The following is a 25,566-nucleotide window of genomic DNA, read 5'->3' on the forward strand; positions in this document are numbered from 1 at the left end:
GGCAGAGATGGTGTGTGTGGTGTTCTCATGCACATGTGGGCAGTCTTTCCCTGCTCCGACCCCCCAGCCCCTCTTCCTAACCACCCCCCACTCCCATATGTGTGCATCTATGTACATCCACAAGTCAAAATCCATAACAGAGTTGTTCTGTTTTGTGCAAACTAAAGGAAGGGGCAGGCAGAAAGACTTTAAAGAAAATTGAGTTGGGTTTAGGCAGCAAAAACAGATACAGTGTGTGATAGTACCAACAGTATTTGTGCTTACTTAATATTAATTGCCTGTATGATCAGGCTGGTACACAAGTAATAGCAGACAGACTGGATTTAGTTAGACAGCAGCTCTCTCTCAGAGGAAAATCAACCAGATTACTGTCAGCCTGAGTGAAAGATGGTCTGTGAATGACACTGGTGTAAAAAGGTGTAGATACATTCATAGCTGGAAACACCAAAGGAAGAAGGAAGCAGATCTATGGTTATTTACCAAATGTAGCATCTGGCAGTTGAAGGTGTGTGTGGAAAACTGGAGTTTCATTTTAGCACCACAAGGGAATTTAATCATGAACTCCTGGTGATTAATTGCTATTTTTATTGTATATGTTCCCTCACTATATATTATACACTGGAATCATACAGTTACTGTAATTGCATTTGAATTATTTACAGTAATTATAAATAATTGCACTAATGTAACATCAAGTGGAGGATAAACACCTGAGGGCGATATGAGGAATCAAAAACCCATACACTCTTCAGATGAGCAAGGAGGAGAGTCTAGTCCAACAGAGAAGGAACTGGGGAAGGGGAAAGTATTCCTTTTGAAGTTGCTTAATGCTGCAGCATTTTAATATCTTAATTGCCAATGGCTTGTTCTGTCACCCTCACTGACAAACAGGGAGGCACTGCTCTGTCCTGTTGCACACCTGGGTAACTGAAGCCTGGAGTATCTGTGTGGTCTCAGGTGGTGTAATTAATGTCTCCAGTCGAGCCAAGATGCTTGGGATAGGTCTCCAGAGTTTTCACTACAAATACAAACTTTTTTTTTTTTAAAGGGGAAGGTCGTAGAATGAGTGTTGCATTATTAAGACATACAAGTTCCCTTATGCAGGTTCCTTTTGATCATTAGTTAGATATTTAGTCCTTATATATAGATTTTTGCTAGTGATGCTTTCCTTTACTTTTCCACACATTTGATTATAAAAGCTGGGGAGGGGAGGGGAAAGCTGAAGAATAAATCACATATTGACTTACGAATTTGGACTTGAGCGTGCCATTCAACTGAATAGCCACGTTTTTAAGAAGGAATATTATTCCAGTCTGCTCTGTTTTGGAGGTGTACTGTTTTTTTGAATCTGGATACATGAGCCTTGTGCTGAAAGAGACTTCCTGCAGTCATTTAGGACTCTTGATCCAAGTAGTGCTGAGGTAGTGGAGGAAGTCCAGGATTAAAAAAGTGAAAATACCTTAATAGTTGATCGTGTGACTTACAAAGTCTATAATAGTACTTCAAAAAAGGAAGAAGGGATGAGGACAGATTTACCTTATTAAAAACAGAAATATTGGCTTGGACTGATTGCCTAATCCAATTTTACTACTGGTATTTGCACTTGAGTTACTTCTGTGTTGAGAAGTCTTGCCCTTGATCCCTCTTTGCTCTGGTGCTAAAAGCAGCACACAGTTTTGGCTGGGATAAAGTACAGGTCTCAAAGTTCTCTATTGCTGCTTTGTTTCAGTTTGCTGTCTCAAGATACCCAGGCTGTGCATTCCTTGCCCTAAAGTCTCATTTTTTCCGCTTCTCTGAGGGTGATTTTTAACCAGCTCATGTTGGCACTGTCAGTCAGTTTGGGCAGAGCTTGTTGAAACAAGGTCATGTAGAGAGGGATGGGTTTTGCAGAGGTGGGAAGAATTGGCAAGGCTGATAAAAAGCAGAAGTGGCAATGAGGAGAGTAATAAAGGACAGATGAAAGACTTCCAAGAGAATTTTACAGTCTCAAGCCTGAATGTTGAGGCCAGCTGTACATTCATTTTGGTACTATGTAGAAATCTCTCCCTGACTGCAGAAGTCATGTGGATCTGAGTTAGACCTGTAGAGTGGAAGAGCAGTGTGGAAGTGGAACACCTCCTGCGCTACTTCGTGGCAGGACAGCTCATCTCCTGCCTCATCATGCCCTTGGCTGTCTGAGTGGCAAAGCTGTAGCCATGAGCACTTCCCTAGCCACTGCCCATGAGACAGTGCTTGTGGCCTTCACTTTTCTTGTGGGGGGAGGCCCAATGGGTGGGGAGTAGAGGGCATCTCTGGTGTGCTCAGGCAAAGGAGCTTGGGTCTTCAGTGCTTCTGTGCAGACAGGAAATAGCTTCTGGTATATCCAAGTGCACAGCTTTGGTGAGGAGGATGCTCCTTGCCCCCAGCACTCTTTTTCACTGACAGGGCTCTGTAGCTGCAGTTTTCACCAGCCCACAGCAAGAGAGGGTTGTGTCTCTGGAATGCTGTGGTGAGGATACCCACAGGTGCCGAAAGTACCTTATGACTCTTTGCATTCGATCCTGCAACAGGATCAGTGTGCAGAGACCTAAATGATCTTTTGAAGCAGGAATGTTCTTCTGAGTCATGACTGATGCTGTAGCGAGTAATCCTGCGTGCATAGCTGTGGTAGTGCATAGGAGTTGCAGCTGCCTCCTTCTCTTGGTTTTTTTCTGCTTTGTTTGCCTTTGTTTTGTTCAGTAAGGACCCTGGATGTAAATGCTTTCAGTGTTAAAGTGGGTGTTTGGGGTTTTTTTACAGTGTGTAGAGGAGGTTGTTTTGGTTTTTTCCAGCCTAAAATTATCCTGGAACTCTCATTACTGGGGAGGATTCTCAGAGCTCCTTTTGATTTGTGTTCCTGTTGGCCTTCTTAAAAAGCCAACTGCAGTGTTTAGTTTTTTGTCTCACAAATGACTGAGTTAAAATTCTCAGGAATGTTTGTCCTTGGTGCATGTACATGAATGCAAAGTACATGTTTGCAGAGTGGGTACCATCCCTCTGCTTTAGATGGGTAGTGGGAACTCCACAATGAACACTTATTTTTAAAAGGCTTTTTCGTGTGTGAATTATACGTAGTTCACCAGTCTTAGGATGATATATAGTCTGAGAATAAGGTAATAATGTAATATTTACTTGACCACAAAGATAATTATGTTTAGTTTCATATTAAAGCTATCTTTGTAAAATACAAAATGAGGCATCAGATCCTTTTAGAAGATTAGTGTGTTCTCACTGGCAAAAGTGTTATTTATTTTCTTGGCTAGAGCATGTGGGAATTGTGTGTGATTTCTTACAGGACACCTTTAGACAATCCAAACCCTAACATTTTATCATCATGTGTTTGCATGGTGGTAGGAAGCAAGGGACTACTTGGCTGCATTTGGCTTGAGTCTTGCTGGTTTTGATTGTTAGTTAAGTATCACAGAAATAAAAACTACAAACTAAAAGAACAGCCCTTCTTGAAGAAGTATATCAGAGTTGAAAGATGTTTACACCTTTAAAAGCTATAAGCTTTTAAAGCATTTTAGTGACTACATTTCCAAACATCCCTAAAGCATTCTGTGAAATTCTGTTTGGAAGGATAACACTCTAGATAAAGATCATCAGGAGCCTGCTGTGCAAGTGGGGCAGTTAATTTCAATCGATGCAGTCAGGACTGTGTAGCATTCTTCAAGACTAGTAGATACAGCACAGGGATTACTTTGAACTCATGACTGCTGGCTTTTGCAGTGAAATCTTCAAGGCTGCTCCTTCTTAAAGAATGTACATGGGAATATCACCATAAAGATGGAGCTAGCTCTAAGGAAGGCATCAGTCACATGCCATGCTGACTCCACCTGGGAAAAAAACTTCTTGGTTACCATGATATGATATTCTTCAGAAACCACATATTTCATTGATATGGTTCCACCTCTGGCAGTTTCTTTTATTCTGGAAGTAATTTCATGAGAAGGGAGAAGGAGAAACGAAACTTCCTAAGTATTGGCAGATCTATCTATTAGTGAAACTCAAAGGGTGCAGACTCATAGAATCATTTTAACCCTGGTATCTTTGTTGGTTTCAGAGTATTTGCCAGGAGATACTGTAGTCACCAAAATTAGTCATTAGAGGAAGATCCAGGATTTTTATAATTCCTAAGTACACAGTCATTCTTTTCTTGCTGCTGACTCTATTGCAGGGCATCTGTAAATCTGTAGAACAGACCTGGACTTGTTATTAAAACCTGTAGGCGGTGTATTTGGGTGTGAGAGGAATGGCTGATTTCAGATTGATTATTAAGTAGTATTTTTGGTGATAGTCCAGGCTATTTTGAAAGCGAAATGAATGAGAAAACAACTTTCAGCAAGTATGTGACAGTTTGGGGGTTTTTACTGTTAATACAGAATTATAACAGGCCTTATTTTTTTTCTTGAGCTTTTTAGAAATAAAAGAAATAAAATGGCCATTATGTATTAAGCATTTGTATTTCTGTCTTTGTTGACTGAGGGAGCAGCCTTCTCAATGCTTTGTGTGGCAAAACCAATGCCCAAGCGTGTGTTCATCATACACTCTGACTAATTTGTGTTGGACTCCTGTGTATTAGGTAGAAAATTACATGTATGAAATGTCTCCTCATTCCAGGAAAACCACTGACGGTTGATGCACCTGATGGACACAGAGCTCACTTCTCTCAACAGACCACCCTTAACAAAGGACTTAGCAAGTCTATGGGATTTCTGTCCATCAGAGGAACACGCGACGAGGAAGAGTTTTTCCAGGGCATTTCTGCAGATTACAGTTCGGGTCAGGAAGATGTTTTCTGTCCTCATAGGTGTAAAACCAGTGAGCTTGAGAAAAAAGGTCACCTTCACACAGATGTCCCTCCCAAACGGAAAATATGGGCTTCTTCCACAGATTTGCTTTGCACTACTGACAAGGCAGCTGAGAGGGACCATGCTGGAGGCCCTCACAGGCACAGCCATCAGGGTGAAACATTTACAGTAAGGACTTCTACTGCTGCCAGGAACAAGGAAGCAAGGTACTCTGATGGGAGCATAGCACTGGATGTCTTCGGACCACAGAAACTGGACCAAACACGCCACATGCCTGAGACATCAACTTCTGCAGCAATATCAAGTGCCTTTGACAGGATAAGAGAGAGACAGAAGAAGTTGCAGCTTCTGAGGGAAGCTATGAATGTAGAAGGTTAGTGAAGCTTTGATTTTCTCAGTGTTCCACTCATCAAACAAAGATTTCTCATTATTATAAAGTTGAGGTCTCTTGTTGCAGCTCTTGAAACAGCCGAGGGCTTTGCTTCATCTCTTTTTTACATGAAGTGAAGTCAGTAATCTGTTGTCAATGAAGATAAATTGGTTGTCCAGGTTGCTCACTCAGAATAGTTGATCTCTAACCAGTATCAAGCTCATCAATTACAATTAGGAAAAAAAAAAGCTGGTAACAGCCAATTGTCAAGCAATTTTCCTTAAAGGAAAATTCTCATCTCCAGCTATTAGAGATGGATTTATGCCCCTGAGGAAAGGCAGAATTTCATCTCCAGATCTCTGTTTTTGTGCTGTATAACTCTGGACTTAAGCCCTTAAATATGAATTTTTTTTGGCCTTGTGTTCAGATCTTCACTTCAGTGGGAGTGCTTCACACAAGTTCCATCAGTTTATTAAAAAATGCATGGGGGGGGCAGCAAGTCTTCGTAATTGTTGTGGGTAAAGTTATAAAATTACCTTGATGCAGAACCCTCTGGAACTGGAACTACATGTTTTATTTTCTTTGGTTTTGTGGGGTGATTTTCAGGGACTGTAAGTTTGAGACAGTTGGATAGAAATGGAGAGCAGAGCTGGATCCTGCTTGTGCTGGGCCAGAAAGCCTCATTTGGTCATCCAAGGTGTGTGCTGCAAGAGCTGTATGTATAGAGTTGGCTCAGGCATTTACTCAAAAACTGGTGAGTTAGCCTGCCTGTTGTGTGACAGGAGTAACTGGGAAAACACACCCTACCTTAACTTCCTTCTTCTGCCTGAGATGTAAACACCTCCATATTAAGGAGAGAGGATAAAGCCTTTTGTCAAGGTTGAATTTCTGAAAATGCCCGCTCATGTCCTTTATAGCCAGCTTGGGACATGCTTGTATTGCAATTAGCACGGGAAGCTGATCCTCTCCTGTGCATGTGGGCCTTTTGTTCCAGAAAGGAGGAGTGATACTGAAATGGCATCGGCAGGTTAAAAAGCTGCTGTGATTTCTGTACAGCTGGAGTTCTCCTGTGCTATCAGATCAGCATCTTCCAATGAGGAGATGAGGGTCACGTTATCACTGAAGAAATGAACACAGATGAAAGCAACACTGTAGAGTTACCATTGTTTATCTTTATAGAAGTTTATTATCTGTTGTTATCTATCAGGGTGTCTGATGAGGGAAGCTTGGTTGGCTTTGGTTTAAGATGAAATCAAATCAAATCATGGACCCTGAAATCAACAGGGTCCATCTCAAGTTTATGAGTCAACTGGAATCGCTGGGGATAGGCAGCTGACAGAGTTTAAGAGGAGGCCACTCCCAGCATTGGGAAAGCTCAATAGCCTTGTTGTTCAGGAGTGCAGCTTTGTGCAGGTTTGTGTTGCATAAGAGCAAAACCAAAAGCATGGCCAAACCCATTGATGAGCAATGGCTTTATCATTCTCATTCGGGCAGATTGGGAGATGGCAGAAAACAAAACATGCCTGTGCCTTGCAAACTGAGATCGGTCAGATGTGTGAAACTACTCAATTCATAAGGGGAATGGGTGAAAGTGCAGTCAAAGTAAACTGGGGAATGGACCTTAATAGTCACAGAGGCTGAGTGACAAACTTGTACAGGGAAGACTGAGGCAGTAGCCAATGACTCACTGCCCATCCTTCTGAATTACTTGCTAGGAAAAAAGTAAAGACACTTTCTCAACAGGTAGCTGAGTTTCGGAGTTTTCTATTTTCAAGGAAGGTGTGTTTCAGTCTTGAAGGTGGGAGTGTGTGCTTTACTGTTATATTTTAGGCTCTCAATTGTTCAATTTCTTTGGTCAGTTAACTACTTAAAGAAAATCTTTTGGACCAGAAACTAGTTGTGAATGTGAATTTTTAATGAGCCAGTTTAAAGGAGTATTCTAGGAAGATGGATGATGAATGCTTTTTCATATAGGAGTTAGCTGCTGTTATGTCTTTTAGGGCTTGAGAAACTAGACTGGAAGTATCTATTCTGCCTTAGCAAGCAAATTCACCAAAGTCTTAATACATAAAGTCTGCTGGTCTGTTAAGACTTCTTTCCCTTTTCATTTTTTTGTTCCATACTGATCCTCATCTTGCATTTTTTTACATGAGACATGTCTCTTAAGATCTTTTGTAAAAAGTCTATTGCCAGTTTCATCTGTCAAAGAAATGAAAAATACAGTCTTGAGTTTTTGTGTGTTACTGTTGTATGTAATTTTGAAGTACTTAGTAGGTAGACAGATATTTCCACATTCAACACTATCAAGTGTCAATGTGTGTGGAATTACTCTTCTGACCAGAGCAGCTGAGAGGCATGAGTGAAAGAGAAGGAGAATAACTAACTTCAAAAGTTCATGCACTTTGGAATAAGAGTTCAGTTCAGTTTGGAGGGGGAGGAATGGGCAAGGAGTCACGGGAAACAGGGTTATGGTTGGGCAGCAGAGGAGAGACAATCTGCCTTCTCTTTGGTAGGTCTGGGGATATTTTCAGTTCAGTTGAGCCCAGGTCTAGGTTACAGCTAAGCCTGTGTAAATTTTATTAAGCCTCTGCTTTTGGCTGTATGCATTGTTTTTCCATTTTTGAATTGTGAAGTGACATTGGACTCTCTGTGAGTTGAACTTGGCAAGATAAAACTTCCCTCCTCAAACTACAAAGGAATTTAAGTGACATATGGCTTATTTTTCTTTACCTTACTTTGGGTTAAGCTGGAAAACTTCTCCGCTTTTCATAAAACCTTAAGGAGCTGACTGCCTTGGAAAAAGAACATGTTCTTATGCACAGACTCTGGTTTGCCAAGCTTTCACTCAGAACAGATTTTTACAATCTAAATTATAAACTCATGAAAAGCAGAGTTTATAGTGGAAAGAATGACAGAGCTTTTATTACAGCTGTGCTGTGGTACTTTGTAGTGAGCTGCAGACCATCTAAATTGCACTATAATATACTGTTACAACATTTCAGATTTAGCCTCAAAAGGCTTCCAAGGACCGTGTCCTTGTGACTGCCTTGCTCTTGAACTTGCTGGCTTATGTTAATCTGCTGTACAGTTTCAGGGTTGAGGTTGTTTATCTCTTCTATACTGAAGATGATTGTTTATGATTAGGTGCCATTTAGCCAGATGGGGCAAGGCCAAGTGTCTGCTATTTGACTTATGGTGTAGCCAATTCTGATCACTAATAAGAGACTCTCAAAGTATGTGTTAATTTTGCCAAGACAGTAAGTTCTTCGCCTTTGCCCTTTTCTTCATTCTTGTTTTGTTATGGAGGTTTTGTGACCTTAGAATTTATTAGAGTTAAGAAGTTGTTAGGTGTTAAATCCAAACACCTTACCTGTACCCAGAGAGCAGGTTTTGTTTTTAGTGTTCTTTTGAAAATCAGAAATTGTTGCCTGGCACCTGCTGATAGTGTCCTATTTCTTTCAGAGAGAAAATAACAATCTTTTACATTTTGCAAGCTTGCATTGCAGCTCAAGAGTGTGAAGGTGTCATCTGTTCCCCCATGCTCCAGGTTTTTTTGCCTTCTCTCCCACCAAACTGTATCTCCTGACACTTGTCAAGTGTACACACATTCAAGTTTTCCTATCCTAGGCCTGCCTGCCAATGGCTCAGTAGCAAGGCACAAGGCTGTGAGAGGGTAATGGTAGCCTTGTCTGAACCTCTCCTTTTGCTTAGGCAGCTCCTCCCCCCACTCTTTGTTTTGAGTGAATGCATAATTCAAAGTGAAAGGATTTATGTGTTACTTGAGTGAATGAGTATCCTTTTTTACTTTTTTTTAAACACAGTGTTGTTTATGAGGATGTTGTGAGATACATGAGAGAGCATAAAGCTTGCCCATGCCCTTGTGGAATACAGGAGAACAAAAGCAGAGTAGTAATATAGCTGGCTGTGGGTTGAAATAGCATACAGGGCAAAAAAAGATGGGAGGATACTGGAAAAGTTGATCTTGCTGAAGTTCTGGAATGCTGAATCCAGGGGTGGGGAAAGGGGGGTGGTTTGGGAATATTCTCAAGCCTTTGCTCAATGTTTTTGCAGTTGGGAACCATGTGAATTCCAGACCCGCAAGTTGTGTTTATTCCTCTCTATTTCTACCTTTATTTTTTTTCCAACAAAAAACCCAGACTATTAAGTCCTCAGATTTTATGGTTTTTGTCCAATTATTGTTCTTGCTTCATAGAGTCAGCAGGAAGTGGCAGTAATAGTCTATATTTCTAGAGAAGAGTCTTTTCCTCCTAAGTCTTCTTCTATGTGTTTATCTCATGAAACTTCTCATTAGCCACCTTGAAGACTCATTTGGACCCCATTTATGAAATTTCCATGTTATGACAGCCTGTGTTTAGCTGGGAAGGTTGCAGTTAAAAATTACACTTATGGATACTCTAAAGGCCTGGATTTTAGGCACTCTCTTAGTTTAAAGGTGCATTTTTGAATAAAGGAAAATTTCTGCAGGTAGTCAGGTAGCTGTTGGTAGCAAATGTATCCCAGTAGATTAAGCCCCAGAAGTTTGAATTTGGGAATTTCTGTAGAAGTGGGTTAAATGGGAGATTTGATTTAGGGGGGGAAAGTGCATAGTTGCATTACAAACTTAGCACTGTGACATCATTGAAGTGCACATACTTCCTTTTTGTCTTGAATTCTGTGTTCTGGGTTTCTGAGTTCACTGTGGGCCATTCCAGTCATGCACAATGGCACATCTGTTTGCATGTGAAGGCAAAGGAAGGGGCAGTTTTCACATGTCTCGGTGGTGCTGCAGTGTGATTTAAATTCATTTGTGACAAAATAGATTCTCATGTGGTTGGTGTGTCCAGTAGAACAATATTCAGAAATAATTTTAATGAATCTGAGAGGTAGGATAATGGACTGATGCTATTTTGGTTAGAGAACTCCAGCTGTTGATTTTACTGGGACACGAGACACTGGCTTTTCAAGGAAGAAAGTATTTGTGGGATATCTGTAAAATACAAGTACTATGGCATCAGCAGTTATTACTTTGTTCTGAGTTTCACAGCTTAACATTGGGTAGTATACCAGCTCTAACAATTGCATAATTGCACAGCAGAATGGCATCTGCTTTATCTCATCTATCGAGCTTTCAGCAGCTCACACAATCTGAGATTGTCAATTTCTGGTCAATACATTGCATTCTCAGTTGGATAAAACATTTAAATTAAAACAGGCAAACAACTTTGTTAGACAAACTCTGTCTGGGCCTGTGTTAGTTTACATACCTTATCCCAGATGGCATGATCCAGATCCAGAAAACAGGGGTGTCTCTCTAAATACAGGACTCTTGAGTTCCTACCAGACCCTGGCACTGTTATTGTTAATCTCTCTGTTTTCCTTTCCAGCCTAGCACTAGAGATGTGAGTTCTTTGCAGTTTTCCAAGGCTACATTTTTCTACATTAGGTTACATCTAATCTAAGGTACATTAGGTCCTGCCAGGCCCTCAGCACCAGATGGAGCTCCCTGGGGGATGCTGACTTGGACTGCATGTGCAGTACAGCTTTCTCATGTGGAATGTGAGTGGTGGAGACCTTGCAAGTTAGAATGAGCCTGCCCCCCTGGAAGTCTGAATGGGATAGCTTCCTGTGTCAGTTGTTGGATGTGGATCCCTACCAGGAATTTGAACTGGATCTTGATGTCCTTCCTGTTAAACCTATATTGGCTTGAATAAGATAGTTCAAGTTTTCTTAAATGAAAAGAGAAAAAGGAAAAGCAAACATGAAGCTCATTTATTGATTTAACTCATGGGAAAGGAGTGAGTCCCAGCTTCTCCTGAAGGACAGTTAATGTGTTTTAAGTGGTGTTATAGTACCACTCTCTTGAAATAGGCACCCACCAGCAAACTTCAAAGGGCAAACGAGAGCTCTCTCCCTGTCACGAAACCGTCGATTTAATTCTGCCGCCTTCTCTGTGCCGCCAGAAATAATTCTGTAATAAGGTGTATTTGAAAACCTGGATATCTGATGTGACTGGTGTTCAGGATAATGAAATTCCAAGCTGAATGTGGTTCTCTGATTTCTGTTGAAGTTGGCTGAGGTGAGGCTCTCTGTTAGTAACTTGTCTGGGCTTGCGGGTCTCGCCTTGTGTAAATAGCATGTTTTGTTATTTCATGCTGCACGATGTGCCTGGGAGGTTGGGCTCTGCTGGTTTTGATAGGGAACTTGAAAAAGCACAAAGACAGACTCTCCAACTTGTAATGCATCATCTACCTTTGCATCATGCTTATTTCACTTGTTAGTACAAATTCTGTATATTCATTTTAGTTACAAACTCTTAAAACATGCTTAAACTCATGGGTTTTTTCTATTAAGGAATGAAATAGTTCAAAGTGTTCTGGTAAAAGATGTAATCTAAACAGCGAAATGTTAAGGAAGGTAACTGATACAATTGTTTTTGCTACAATATGCTTGGTGTTTATAGAAGTGAAATCAGTTCTGAAGTCTCTCTTCAGTCACCAAAAATTTTTAAAAAAACAAACCAAAACCCCCAAGAAACTAAGACAGCAAACCCAGGCCATTCAGAATTCCAAGGCAAAATTGTAAATATGGGAGATAAGTTGTTTTATTGTAGTCTCTAGCCTTTGTTATCATTTTTCAGCTCCTTCCCAGCCAGACAGTTTGTCTAGAAGTTTGTCTTTACTTTTGGAACTTCTGTATGAAAAGCTAAACTTTAATTTGATCTCAGAACTGGGACTTGTGACCTTTGGAAGGCAATTCTTAATTAGAAGCTTAGCTTGGACATGATCCAAGTGTCTTCTTTGAAGTTAAATCCTAATATGATACATTAGAATTGAGGAGAACTTGCTGGAGGAGAGAGCATAAATTATTTGGATGACTATGCAAGCATATAGATAGAATATTCTCAATATTTACATTTTAATGGAGTATTTGCAGGTCTGCAGTGCATATTCTGCCTGTGCCCTGGAAAAAGGCACTTGGTTAACAGGGGGTGTAGTGCTGGGGGATGTTAGGGGGTGTACACAGATGTTTGTGTAGGCCAGCAGAGAACTGGAAGGAAGATGCCCCAGCAGCAAACAGTTCCACATCTGTATGTGTTTTCTCTAAACTGAGCAAAATGGATGTAAATCTAGAGGATTTACATGAAATTTCAGGATGTAGCTTCTTAATTGCCTTGAAACTTTGCCTGATAGCCCAGCATGGAAAGGCTGTTGAATGCTTCCAGCAGATGAAAATAATACATTTGCTTGTGTTCTTGGGTTAAGTTGTGTGGCCTTGATTAGGGAGAAGGATGTGGCAAGACAGGAGTGTGGTCCTCTCTCCAGCTCTACTTGTGAGTAGGTTTGAGCCTTGTCGGGCCTTATGTGAGGATCTGTGACAACATTGAGATAAACACTGTGTGGAAATTTTGCTTTTTGTTTCTTGGTTCATGGACTTCTTGGCCTACAGCATGGCACCAGCCCCTGCTAACAGGATGAGTCAGGAGAAATCAAACACCCTGCAGAGTCCCATAGCATGCCACCACCTACAAACACTTGTCTCGTGGTTTAACTGCATATTTCTGTTTTATCATGGGTTTGGTGTTTTCAAAATTCAATGTCTCAAAGAACCAGAATGGAGCCATAATTTGTGTGCAATTTGAGAAGCCCTAGCTGCTGACTAAGTGGAAAAAAATAAGTCTGTTTAAAATCTCACGTCATTTTTTATTGTTCCCTCTCCATCATCTTGCTTCAAAGTCAGTTCAGCAGACTTGAAAAACCTACAGCTAATAAAACTACTGGGAAACAAGAGGTCTGGTTTTAGTTAAACACTTCAGTACTGCAGCTCCAGTGCTGTGTGTGGATTGATGCCTCACTTAAGGGCTAGGAGCATTTTGAAAACACATCTCCAAAAGCTACCCACTGAATTTGGTTTTTATTTCCCATGGTAGGCAAGTAATTGCTAGACTGGGGGCAGATTTCTTTGTTGTAAAATCCACCACATTGAAAGTAGCCATTGTGGAAGATTGAAGCAATCTCACTGCTCCCACACAGCCCCAGTGGATTCTTTTCATCTTGCTGTAGGCCCATACTGTTCCTTTCTGAGAGTTGAATGGCAAAATGTTCTTTGGATAAATTGGGTTTTATCCTGCTAAACTGTGCAACTGTGATGGGCTGGTGAGACCTGTTGGTTTCATGAGTTGATTTGTAGCTTTGCTTACCTTTCCCAGTTTTCTTAAAGATTCCCTACACAGCTCAAGTGAGCTGGGTAAAAACGGGGGGAATGAAGGCTTTTAAAGAGGAAGGTTTTGGAAACTGTCCAAAATGAACATGAACAAACTTTAGTTCTTGGAGTACTGCATTATCTTACTTCTTTTCATGCTTCTTTCCTATTTGGAATTTTTCCTACTTGTGTAGGAATTCTGTATGAGTAGTGTTGTTGAATAACCTGTCATCTGACCTAACAGAACTTAGGCAGCAGGTTTATTGGTCCCTCAGAATTTTTCACCACATTTTGTTTTCTGTGTGTGAAAAGTTAGAATTTCTGATTTCCTTGCTGCAGCCTCCAGAAACATCTGCTCATGTGTTCCCCATTTTGTATTCTTGCATTGCATGTTTCTTGCTGTAGTGACTGGCGCTTGTTTTCACAGCAGTTACATGTGCTTTCTCTATATCACTGCTTCTGTTTTCAAAAACATTAACTATAGTCAGACCAGAAACAGCCTTCTGCAAATGAGGACACCTGAGGTTTTTTGTCTCATTTTGACAGTGAAGCATTGGTATTCCCAAGATGTAGAGAATCTTTTTGTGTGTGTGTGTGTTCTGCTTTAATGCACATTCTGTGTATGGTTATTGGCTTGTGCTTAGGAGAGTTCTGGGAGATTGTTGCAAATGTCAAGTACATACCGCCTTCTGTGGAGTCCTTTGCTCCTGTATGTTATTTATGTAATCCCCTGAGAGTAGGAACTGAGACTGCTGTATTGATTTCTCATCACATCAGTTTAGCTGTTCTGGTTAATTAAATATCCTCTAGGGGCTTACTAATTGATTGTTAATCATATTTTGTGGATGTCAGAGATGAGCTGAATTATAATTTTCCAGTGCTTGCTTTATCTCTCTGGATATTTTTCTTTTCACATCATAAAGGAGGCAGGGACTGAGTTTGGTGATTGCTTTTTACATGCAAGAGATGCACACCAAAACCCTTGCACCTGGTTTGTTTGTGTAGGAGGGATCTGGTTTTGTCTTGGGTCTCAAATGGTATTTTAAATACCAGTTTTAACTTGGAAGTGATGTTGAGGGAAATTCAGAGGAGGTGGCTGCATTGGGATAGTCAGAGCAGCCAGGCTGACCACAGAACCCTCAGGCCATGGGAACAGAATGGGACTGCCCAGCATCCCCTGGGTGTTTGCTTTTAGACTCCATAGCCTCAGGCATTTTAAAACGGTTTGAAAATATTTTTTAAAAAGTCAAATGTTTGTATTTGATTTTTACATTATAACTGTTGCATTCTTCTACCGTCTGACACCTTGGTTTAAACTTTCAGAGCCTTTGAGAAGGTACAAATCTTATCACAGCGATGTTTATAGTACTTCGAGTGAAAGTCCATCTGTTATTTCTTCAGAACCAGATTTCAGGCAAGGTAAGACCTATGTTTAAAAACCAACCAACCAACCAACCAAAAACCCAAAGAAACAAAAAAACCTAAAGAAAAAAGTTTGAGATGAAAACCAGACCACAAAAGCCTTTAGTAGGAGTTTTGATAATTGTCCTGATACGAAGTTCTAAGAGGATGAAATTACATGATGTACAGATCAGCATAATGTGCAGTCTGTTCAGAAATAAGTTTGATGTGAGGCACTCTGGGAGGGAACTTGGTAGGAAAAGCTGGAAATAATTAACTTTTTACTAGAAGTGTTGTTTTTTAAATAACAGAAAATGCTGCTGAAAAATTATGGAGTTGTTGTTAGCGCACAGTAACAGTGAATTACAAAAGCTTCATGTGGGACCTCCATAATATAATTATATCAGTGGGATTTATTATGAGGGTTAAGTGGTTTATAATTTATATGCCAAGGATTTCAGTGTAATGCTAAAGTACTACACAGTACAGGCTGTTAGTAAGATAAATTTAAGTAGTTTATATTAAATCAATCACTTGAAAAAGCAGGAGATGATACGAAAGATTGTTTGGTGATGTATGGCAGGAAGAATCATCTTTGCAGAATCATTATAAAAAACGGAGACAAACCATTTGGTGAAAATTAGGAAAGAAAACAATAGTTAGGAAGCTAGAATATAGCTGTGCTATATGTGTTCTGTATGCACAGAATTCCAGCCCAGCCTCCATGTTCTCACTGCTCTCTCAACCTCCTTTGTCATTGTCTGTCCTTGTGCTTACTGAGCCAGGAGCCTTAGGAGCAGTAACAAGTTCTGAGGCTCCTGTAATTTCCCTTTGCTTGCTTGCAATTTGGAGCAGACTGTTTATGTGTTCTGGTCCAAAGTCGACAACTCCTAAGGTTGTACAGGCAAGATAGAGCTGCCTTCTGCTGCCTTCTAGTAGAAGTATATCTGGGCTCAGTGAAATGACTGTAAAAAAAAAAACCTATTTCTAAATCAATGTGGCTTTAGTGTGTTCTGCAGGAGCTCTCTTGCCAGCTCTGTTTGCTGAGGGTACAGTAAGAGGGGGAAGTGAAGTACTGTGCAAAATCAAGCTCAGCATGTGGCATCTCAGGTGCTGCCACAGGAAGATCTTCCAGCGAAAGCTGTGATTTTACAAAGAGAATCACAGGTTAATGTATTGCCAAAAGGAAAAAAAAAACCTATAAATTATAATGAGGAGTCAGATTCCAAAGATAATGATTAGAAGTTCAGATACTGCCTTCTTAGCTCCTTTTTTTTTTGTACTGGATGCATAGTCAACTAGCTGCTCTCTTTCTGCTCTGAGTAGTTTTGTATGATGTCTCTGCCATGTTTGTCTCAACTCATGGCTGACAAAAAAGATATGTTTCCTTGGGAAGGGGTCTATGAAATTTTGTGAAGTTTTATTGTGATTTCTTTTAGGCCTTCCTTAGTATTCTTCTTCAAAGGTCTATCAGCTATTTTTGTTGGGGTAAAACTGTAAGGTAGCTCTGAAAACTGAAATCAACTTCATAATGTTAATTTGTTTCATGCTGTGGTGCCATTGTGCAGAACAGATAAATTCGATTCCTTCTGAGTAATCTCATATGACTGATAAATCCTTGAGATTTAGATGGGATTACTCTGTGTGCTTTGTTGTCCAAGGTATTAATTTGTCTTTTGGTTTGCTAGTGAGAAGAAATGAAGTTTTCAAGAGAGATGATGCCAGTGGTGTGTTATCAGGTGCTGATGATATCTCCACATCAAGTCAACCTAATTCTCAGAGAACAAGGTAAACCCTTTGAAAACAATATGGCTTTTTCTTTATCAAAGAATGTATTCTAAATCTGCAGGTGAAGTTTTTCACTCCCATCCCTGCTTCTGGTTAAGACTATAAAAACACGGCATGTAATACTTGAATGAAATTAGTGCTTCAGAATTAAATATTGCACTCTGAAGTAAAAGTCTCTTGATGCTCTGTAATGCAGAGATAAGTTGGGTGCACACATTTAGTTCCCATGTTTAATGGAGACTGGGTTGAACTCAGGTTGTTATAACTGTCAGAAGGTCAGAGGCTGTTCTGCTTGGAAATATTTAATTACTTTTAAATTATACTTTTCCAGAACAAAGTTTTTGAAATTACTGATATTAATACAGATTTATTTGTGGGTTTTTTTTTTTTTTCATTTAATAACAAAATGGAAGCATGCTTATTTCCTTGAAATACGTCAAAAGCAATACATTTGGTTTGGTTGTTTTGGCAAAATCTTTAGCTCATGTTTTTGTGTTTGGATTCATTTTTTAATACCTCAGCACATACTAAGCAGGCCAATTCAGCAACAGTTTATGCTTTTTGAAAATTACTTTGCTGAGTAATGCATTCAAATACAGCACCCATATGAGTTTCATTTTTCCAATGCCATTCACCAGTACAGCTTTAAAAAGTAGGTTCTTTGAAACTTTGAACATCACCTATGATACAGCATTTTTTTAATACAGCAGAAGCATATCTTGCCATATCTGTTACATTTTGAGAATTGTTCCCCTCTAAAGGTTTGAAAAGTTTTGCTGACATTGACTTTCTGGATTTAAAAGTTTCTCTGGTCTCTGCCAGATACCTACTCACCTTGGAAGATTTCATCAAAATTATGCAGATAATTTTTGAAGCAAGGGGTAAAAAATAAAGGCACATCTCTTTCTTCCCTTCTTCCCTCATCACATCACAGCAACAAAGCCTTCCCTTGGCGGCTTTTTGCTTTGTATGCTGTAGATCAGCAGAAATAATGCTGCTGTGCTCAATATTCTAGGATATTTATATGTTTTTGGCATATGTTGGAGGAGAATCCTGCTCTATCCTATTAAAGAAACTTGGAAGTGTGTGAAGATTTGGCCTGTCTTGGGTAATGTGACACTGCTGGTGAATGTGTCCTTAAAGCAAAGGGTAAATAGGGCTTAGAGCCATGCTGTGAACATGGAGATGAAAATAAGTGAGAGTCTGCTCCTTGCACAATATTGTGTACCAAAAGTGGATCTGGGTAAGGCAGGGTCTCAAAAGAACTGCATCTCAGGGCAGGTGAGCACGAGAAGAGCTCCTTGGAGGTCATAGAGCTTTTGGCTACCTCATTTGGTGAATTAGTTTCCTTACTACCTGGACTTTGACTGAGAAATGCAGAGTCGTCTAAAAACCTGTATATTGGCATTTCTGGCAGGGAAGAAGTGATTGGGTGCAGCTTAACCGAGTCCACACAGTTTTGTTGTCACGAGTATGATATCTGTGTGATGCTCTATGTGTTAGTGGTGTCCGAGCACTCATGGGAATCCTGCCTGTCTTCACATAATGTATGTGCTTTTATGGCAGGCTTCTAAGGGTTACTGGTTTATATTCCATGTAACCCTGATAAAGAACTGTACATTTTTACTTTGTGTTTCATCCTGTTTTAGCACCACACTAAAAAGGCAAATCAGATTATTACTACTGTATGTACAGAAGCAATATATAGATTTCTTAACTTATTTGCCTTTTTTTTTTTTTTTTTTTTTTACTTTGTTGAAAACTGCTAAGTCAACCTTCCTGCTTTGCCTGGAACCCAGGAAATTGCCCATTCAGCACCGTAGTTATGCTTCCAAATAAACCTGCAGTAATTTGTGGATGCTGATAGAGAGCTTTTGTTTCTATTTATGAAGTATTTCAGAAACAGAAAGTAGTATGTGGTATGTAAATGAGTCACATTGTAAGTGAGTCATTGTTGTAAATGAATCAGGCCTATTATGCAAGTGAAAATGCTGAGGTGAAGGAGCACATAGTTTCTCATGGTTTGTTTCACATTATGTTATATTACTCTGTTAAGACTGGTACCTTTTAATGGATGTAATTTGTATATGAGTGAAATCAAGAAAGAAAATATGTTTTGCAAGCACAGCATAGACTTACCTGTTGTACTTAGCAATGGAATGAATTTTGCATGTATGTAACTATTCAGTATTTTTAGTATTTTTTAAAATCTCCTGTATCCTTGACCTTCACTCTGATGCCACTGCACTTGCACAAAAATATCATGGTAGGGTACCACAGGTAGTTATTAACTGATTTTCATAATTGTTCACCCATTTTTATAGGTGAAGAAGTTTGGGTTTTTCTTAATCTAACTACCAGACAGTACATATATCCAAGCTAAAAACAAAAGACTGCCAGCTTGTTTTACTAGCTTTTTTTGCAGACCTACTGAGAAACAGGACAGCAGCCACTAGCAGAATTCAGTCCTGTACTAATACTTAGATTATACCTCCATTACTAATGTGAGTTGAATAGAAAACAGTGCTCTCTCTTACTACAGCAGTTCATAAAAGATTCCAGCGCTAACAAGTGTACAAGGAATTCCATCCAAGATGGTAGTTAGGTAAATGGGGGATTTCTAAGAAAATAACTTAATATTTTTATCCAGGACATTGCATGTTGCTGCTCTAAGATGTCCTGTTTTGCAGCGACCATGGCTTTTATAGATTGAAAAACCTCAGGTCTCAAAGTAAAAGTGGTGATAACAAGTAGTTCCAAGGAGCAGGATCTCAGAGTTTATATGCTTTGGCTGGCCATTTGATTCCACAGTTTGGGGAAGTGTATGCAACTTAATCCTTTACTTAAATTCCATCAGCACTTGGGAGCACGTTTCAGTGTCTCTCTTGCATTCAAGAGACACCAACTGTCCTTCAGTACATATTCATTTTACTGCTCCTGTGGCCTATTCTCAGAGCCATTCTGTTTAATTACCCACAGAATTATCCTGATAAAATTGAGTTGTAAAGCAAACAGGAGGATTTGGATTTGAGGGAGGTTGCTTTTACGAGAAGCAGCAGAGTTCAGAGTTATCAGAAGATGCAGTTTGTGCTGTTTGGGTGGGCATGCCCTGATGTTAAATTAGCAGGAGCTGTAGACATTCAGAATTACCCTTCTTGTGCTCTGTGACTGTTGTTATCCTTTAAGCTTCTTGGAATGCATTCCTTGTAGCAATGGCTTGTCTTGTTTCCTCTCTGCTTCTTATATTCCTTGGGTTTTTTCCTTTTTTACTTCTGATTTCATTTTCTTCCTTTACTATTTCTTCCTTTTTCTCTCTAGGAGCAGCAGCTGACATGGATCTCTTCCTTCTGTTGCCTTTTCCTTCCAGTAGATTTCATTTTCATACCCTTCCTGCCTTACCAAAAGGCATCCATCTTTCTCAGTCTATTCCTGACCTTCCCACTGCACTAATCATTAGGGAATGCCTACCTGCTTCCCTTCTTCCAACTTCCTTCTCTGATCCAATACCTGCTAATTTCTTGGTAAGTACACCAGGTGAAGAGAGAATTCACTTCCCTTTTTTTTTTTCCAAGTGTCAGCTTTCCAGGTTTGTGGTCCCCTGCCATCTGCAGGTTAATAAGCAGCTGTGAAGTTCTGGTTTGCAGTCAGACACTGATGAAAATACAGAGTAGCAGCCAAGTATTTGTCTGATGAAGCACCACACAAAACACACTTCTGTGATGCTATCTGTTAGGAATGTAATTTAGACTCTTGACTTTTTTTTTTCCTTCCAGTAATAACATTTGCATATTCAGAACTTCAGGAATGAGCTCTCCTCATTTCAGCAGTATTTCCTTTTCTGTAGGAGAGATGCATTCCTTGTCTTGGAACATAAAGACTGAAACATGTTGCTCTCTCCCCATCAAAACTGGCAGTCTGACCAAGCCAGAGTTCATTTTACTGACCCAGGATGCTGAAATGTGCACATTTATGTTTGGTGATAGTGCTTATGTACTAAGTTTTTAGATAGAGCCAGTTGCAACATGTCTTTTTCAAATGTCTTTGATAATTCATAGATATTTATGTTCAGAAAGTGTTTGTTTTTGTTTTATTTCAGAGCCCATCCTTAGACCTTGATCTGAAGGGTGCTTGTGGGTGTATTTAACTTAGGGTTTTGTCAATATTCCCATATATGTCAATCCTAACAAGTTTCCTCACGGTGAAATCTAAGCATGTGCACGTGTTGGCAGGTCTGAGGCCTTTTCTCATTTCTTTGTCCCTTTAGGTGCATGATATTCAGTCTTTTGTAGGAAAAAAAAAAAAAAAAAACAAAAAAAAACCCAGAGGAAGGAGAAGGGAAATAAATGCTGTGAAAGCCCTGGCCAGGGGAAAGGCTTACATTAATACATTTGTGCCATAACTGCTCTGTGTCTCCCCTGAAATTCTGTTCATGGAATGTAGCATTGTTCTCTTATATTTAACTCTTCTTATTTTAAGGCAGGTTTTGTATGCTAACCAATGACACTTTAGTATTAAAAGTATTTGTATTAGCTAGTAATGTTGTAAAAAGAGGAAAATAAAATTTGAAATCAGATCCAGTTTAGTAAGTGTAGGCAAGTGTACTGTCTGGGACAAGTGCATTTTTCTCTTAGCTTATTAACAGATTTGTCACTCATCAAACATATCTTTAGGCTGTCCTAGGAAGTAGGTATATAAATGTAAGGTATTTTTAAGAAGTCTGTATGTTACTTTACTACAAAGGGCCCTGTGTCACTCAGTGCACAATTACTCTCTATTTTTGTACATTTCTAAACCTGACTGCAATGGTACACAGGCTTCTAAAGATTTTCTATGCTTTTTCATGTTATTCATTACTCAGTTTGGATGGTATGCTTAACACTCAGTTCAGAATTGCCAAAAAATGGACTTTTTTCATGAAAGCCACTTTAGTTTCCCCTGTCCATTTTTGTTTAAGAATTGCCTCTGTGTAGTTATGTTAACAGAGGGAGAACATTGCTTTTTCTTGGTTTAGGATTTCTACAGAAGGCTCAGTTGGGTTTTGTTTAGTTTGGGGTTTGAAGGTGTTTTTCTGTAAGTGTGGGACAGAAAGAAGGCGAATGAAGTTGGTGGGGTGGGTTTTTTTGCCTTTTTTTGCCTTTTTTTTTTGGTCTGGTTTGGTTTGTTGTTTTTTTTTTTTTTTTATTTCTCAGTTGTTCACATTTCCTAACCAGCTATTTTATTTTTCAAGTAAAAAATGGCTTTTGTTTACCCAAACAGTACATGAATTTCTTTCCTTATGTAAAGAATAAAACTTTGGGGATGTTTGAGATCAATACTTGCAGAAAAGAAATTGCAGATATGTTGCTGTGTTTTCTTTAAATACTGATGCAATTTTTGTTTGTTTTTCTCATTTTTTCCCTTCAGATTATAAATTTAGACACTAATTTAGTCATTGGGGTGACTGTATATCAGCCAGGCCATTCTTGGGAATTTAAAAAAAAATGAACTATTTTCAGCAAAATAAGATTATGGAAACATTAGTGTGTGATATTTAGAATACTTTAGTATATAGGATGTTATGACATAAACATTTTTTATATAAATATTTCAAGCCGTACTACTTCTCAGGAGAAATCAGGGAGTAAATATCAGGCCCATGCAAGCAGAAATTGTTGAAGCAATATTTACTTAGAGAAAGTACACTATTATGTCAGTTTTTTCTTTAATGACATGTTTTTGAGCGTGCCTTTTTCACAGTCCCCACATGAACACAAAAATTAAGATATTTGCAAAGCATTAATACTTCTCTTCTTCTGGTGCATCTACTAATTTTGCACTGATTCACTGGGTTTGTAGTTGAGTATTTTTTTCAGACTGCAGCTGAGCCTTTATTTTCATGTGAATAACTGAGGCAGTTCTGCAGGCAGCTGCAGAAAGCTGGTGTGTTATTTTCTGCAGTGATGGATTGCTGCACAGAGGTAACCTCCTGGCTGCCAAATAAATGTGTTCAACAGAGGATTTGCTGGCTGGTGTTTGTGCTGTGTGTTCCCACCTGGGGATGTGCTTAAAGCAGCAGAATGTCCTAGGCATGGCTGCTGATGTGTCACCCCCTCTTACCCTCCTGCAGGCAGCATGAAGCACCATTTGAAGGCAAGCTGATAAGCCAAGAGGTGATGCTGAAGCGGCAGGAAGAAGAAATGATGCAACTGCAAGCCAGGATGGCTCTGAGGCAGTCCCGGCCTAACCTCTACGCTGGGGATGCAATTAGATCCTCAGTGCTTGACATCACCAGAGACCCACTGAGGGAAATAGCCCTGGAAACAGCCATGACACAAAGGAAACTGAGGGTAATACCCTGAGCTCAGGTGAACTCTTGTTTTCATTGAAACACAGCGGTATCCTGACTGAAACTCTGGTATGTGGGATTCATAAACTGGGTCCTGTAATAAACAGTCATCAGGAGATGAAATACCAGGTGTGTGGGGTTGGCCTACTTTCACAGGGTAAGGCAGGGTAAAACTTCTGAAATTTTGTGGCATTAGTGACTACAGAGCCTAAAGTGGCATCAAGAGGTGCTAAAACAGACAGCAAGGCTCGACAATTGCATCAATTAAACAGTATAGCATACTAACAAAGGCAAGGCATAGGTTTCCTCCTCTGTTCCGTGGTGTTTTCAGCCACGTCATTTGCATTTCTCTTCATGGAATGTGGATGTACCCTGCCAGCATTGGAGGTTATTAAATGAACAAGTTGGGAAGGTGAAGAGAGAGAGCATTCATTTGCCTCATAAGTTCACCCTGTGCAAATCCCCTTTGCTTTAGCTGTCTTGGTACGTGGATGAAATAGGGAGTATTCCCACAAAGAGGGAAACGAAGGTAAACAGTGTCTGATGTATGGAATAGATGATGGCTTGATGCCCTCTGCTGCTGCTTGCCATGAATTCAATATTTTTAATTTTTTTTTTAAGTAAGGATGGGAAAACTTGAAGCAAGACTCAGGCACTGGTTGCCCTAATGCAGGGTAATAACTCCTGTGTCTGCCTCCAGTCCATCCCATTAAGATGAGTTGGCTCATGTAGGCTTTAGCTAACCAGGTTGGTTCCCCTCTCTGTCCCCCAACCCTTAAGAGGTTTTTGTGAAGATAGTTTGCATATAATACAGACTAGGTAGCCGGTAATTGCCGAATTTTAGCCTTTGATCCCTCTTTTGCATTTGCAGGGTGGGAGTTAGCTGTGCCCCAGCCTGTTGTCCCAGCAACACAATGTTCATTCATACTCTGTTGTGATTTGCAGAATTTCTTTGGCCCAGAGTTTGTGAAAATGACGATTGAGCCGTTCATCTCCTTGGATCTACCAAAGTCTATCCTGGTAAGAAAGGGGTTGTTGAGCCATCTGTGTTAGGGGAAGTGTGTTAAACAAACAAATGTGTTTTTATCACAAGTGTGAATGTTGAGAGATTTCATTTCACAAAATGCAGACTAAGAAGGGCAAGAGTGATGACACCAGGAGAAAAGTAAATGTGATGCTTCTGAGTGGGCAGAAGCTGGAGCTGACCTGTGATACCAAAACAATATGTAAAGATGTCTTTGATATGGTTGTTGCCCATATTGGCTTGGTAGAGCATCACTTCTTTGGATTGGCTACTTTAAGAGGTAAGAATAACTGCTAAATTATTTCTTCTGCCCTAATTCCATATTCCCTTTAAGAGATATTGTGCTTATTAAGTCGTTGTTAGTCAATGGAAAACTTTGCTGTTCAATGCTGTTTCAGAGTTATAAATCTGGTCTTTATCCTCCATCTGGTGCAAATACTTGGTTTTCATGCTTTTACTCTTGTGCTTCTCTTTGATGTTTGTGGCAGACAATGAGTTTTTCTTCGTGGATCCTGACATAAAGCTAAGTAAAGTAGCTCCAGAAGGATGGAAAGAAGAACCAAAGAAGAAGAACAAGGCTCCTGTCAACTTCACTTTGTTTTTTCGCATAAAGTTTTTTGTGGATGATGTCAGTCTCATACAGTGAGTGTATGAAATTTTTTATAGCCCCTTAAGCCCTACATTTATGGACAGAAATTGGGTATTAATCTGTACTGCAGTACCAAAGGTGGTGTGTGGGTTTTTTTCATGGTTTTGTTTTATATTCCTGTTCTAGGCACACGCTGACATGTCACCAGTACTACCTGCAGCTGAGGAAGGACATCCTAGAAGACAGGATGCATTGTGATGATGAGACAGCTTTGTTATTAGCATCCTTAGCTCTCCAAGCTGAGTATGGAGATTACCAGGCAGAGGTACATCATCAATTTCACCTTTGATCTTGTTGAGCTGTGATCTTGCTGCTTCATTAAAGACCGGACTGTGCTCTGCCACATGTGCTCTGCAGCTCTGACCCAGACTGGAAGCTCAGCTGATATGCTCTATGTTCTTGGCAGGTTTTACTGTGAGCAGGTGTTCCTAAAGTCTAACACAGTTGCAGAATCTGGGTTAAAGCCTTTTTTTTTTTTTTTTTTAGTGGAACTATAGTCAGGCTTGAATATGGAGAAACTGATATGAAATAAAGCTGTGGGTCAAGATGGAGATTGTTATTCCCTCCCCTTACTCAGAATCTTGTGATTCTCTGAGTTGTAATGTACAGTTGTTTGTAAAAATGAATGTTTGTGCTTCAGTTGTGCTCATAGGGCATGGAAGTATGTGGAGGTGCCATCATAAAAATGTTTTGTGTTGCAGGTGCATGGCTTGTCCTATTTCAGAGTAGAACACTATGTCCCAGCAAGAGTGATAGAGAAACTGGATCTGTCCTACATCAAGGAAGAGCTGCCAAAACTGCACAGCACTTATGTGGGTGCCTCTGAAAAAGAGACAGAGTTAGAATTTCTGAAGGTAAGTGGGCAGCAGTTGGCTTCCTTCATCTGTGCCTTAAAAATTCTCTTGTTGGAATGTGAGTGCATGGACTTCAAGTGAAAGCACAGTAAAACAACTCAGGCTCTGAATGACACTGAAAGGAAGA

At 39.8% G+C, this 25,566-nt stretch overlaps 1 protein-coding gene across 1 annotated transcript in view; it reads left to right on the top strand.

Annotated features, from left to right (window-relative positions):
- PTPN13 (protein tyrosine phosphatase non-receptor type 13) overlaps positions 1–25,566 on the top strand; it is a 111,333-nt gene that overhangs the window by 49,615 nt on the left and 36,152 nt on the right. The window contains exons 7-15 of the mRNA XM_058804380.1: positions 4,639–5,202; positions 14,722–14,817; positions 16,488–16,587; positions 22,694–22,913; positions 23,858–23,932; positions 24,042–24,216; positions 24,425–24,578; positions 24,712–24,850; positions 25,287–25,439. Coding sequence (XP_058660363.1) covers positions 4,639–5,202; positions 14,722–14,817; positions 16,488–16,587; positions 22,694–22,913; positions 23,858–23,932; positions 24,042–24,216; positions 24,425–24,578; positions 24,712–24,850; positions 25,287–25,439 — 1,676 coding nt within the window. The remainder of the gene's footprint in view (positions 1–4,638; positions 5,203–14,721; positions 14,818–16,487; positions 16,588–22,693; positions 22,914–23,857; positions 23,933–24,041; positions 24,217–24,424; positions 24,579–24,711; positions 24,851–25,286; positions 25,440–25,566) is intronic.

The sequence above is a fragment of the Ammospiza caudacuta genome, chromosome 4 (assembly GCF_027887145.1).
Source record: "Ammospiza caudacuta isolate bAmmCau1 chromosome 4, bAmmCau1.pri, whole genome shotgun sequence".
Lineage (NCBI taxonomy): Eukaryota > Metazoa > Chordata > Aves > Passeriformes > Passerellidae > Ammospiza > Ammospiza caudacuta.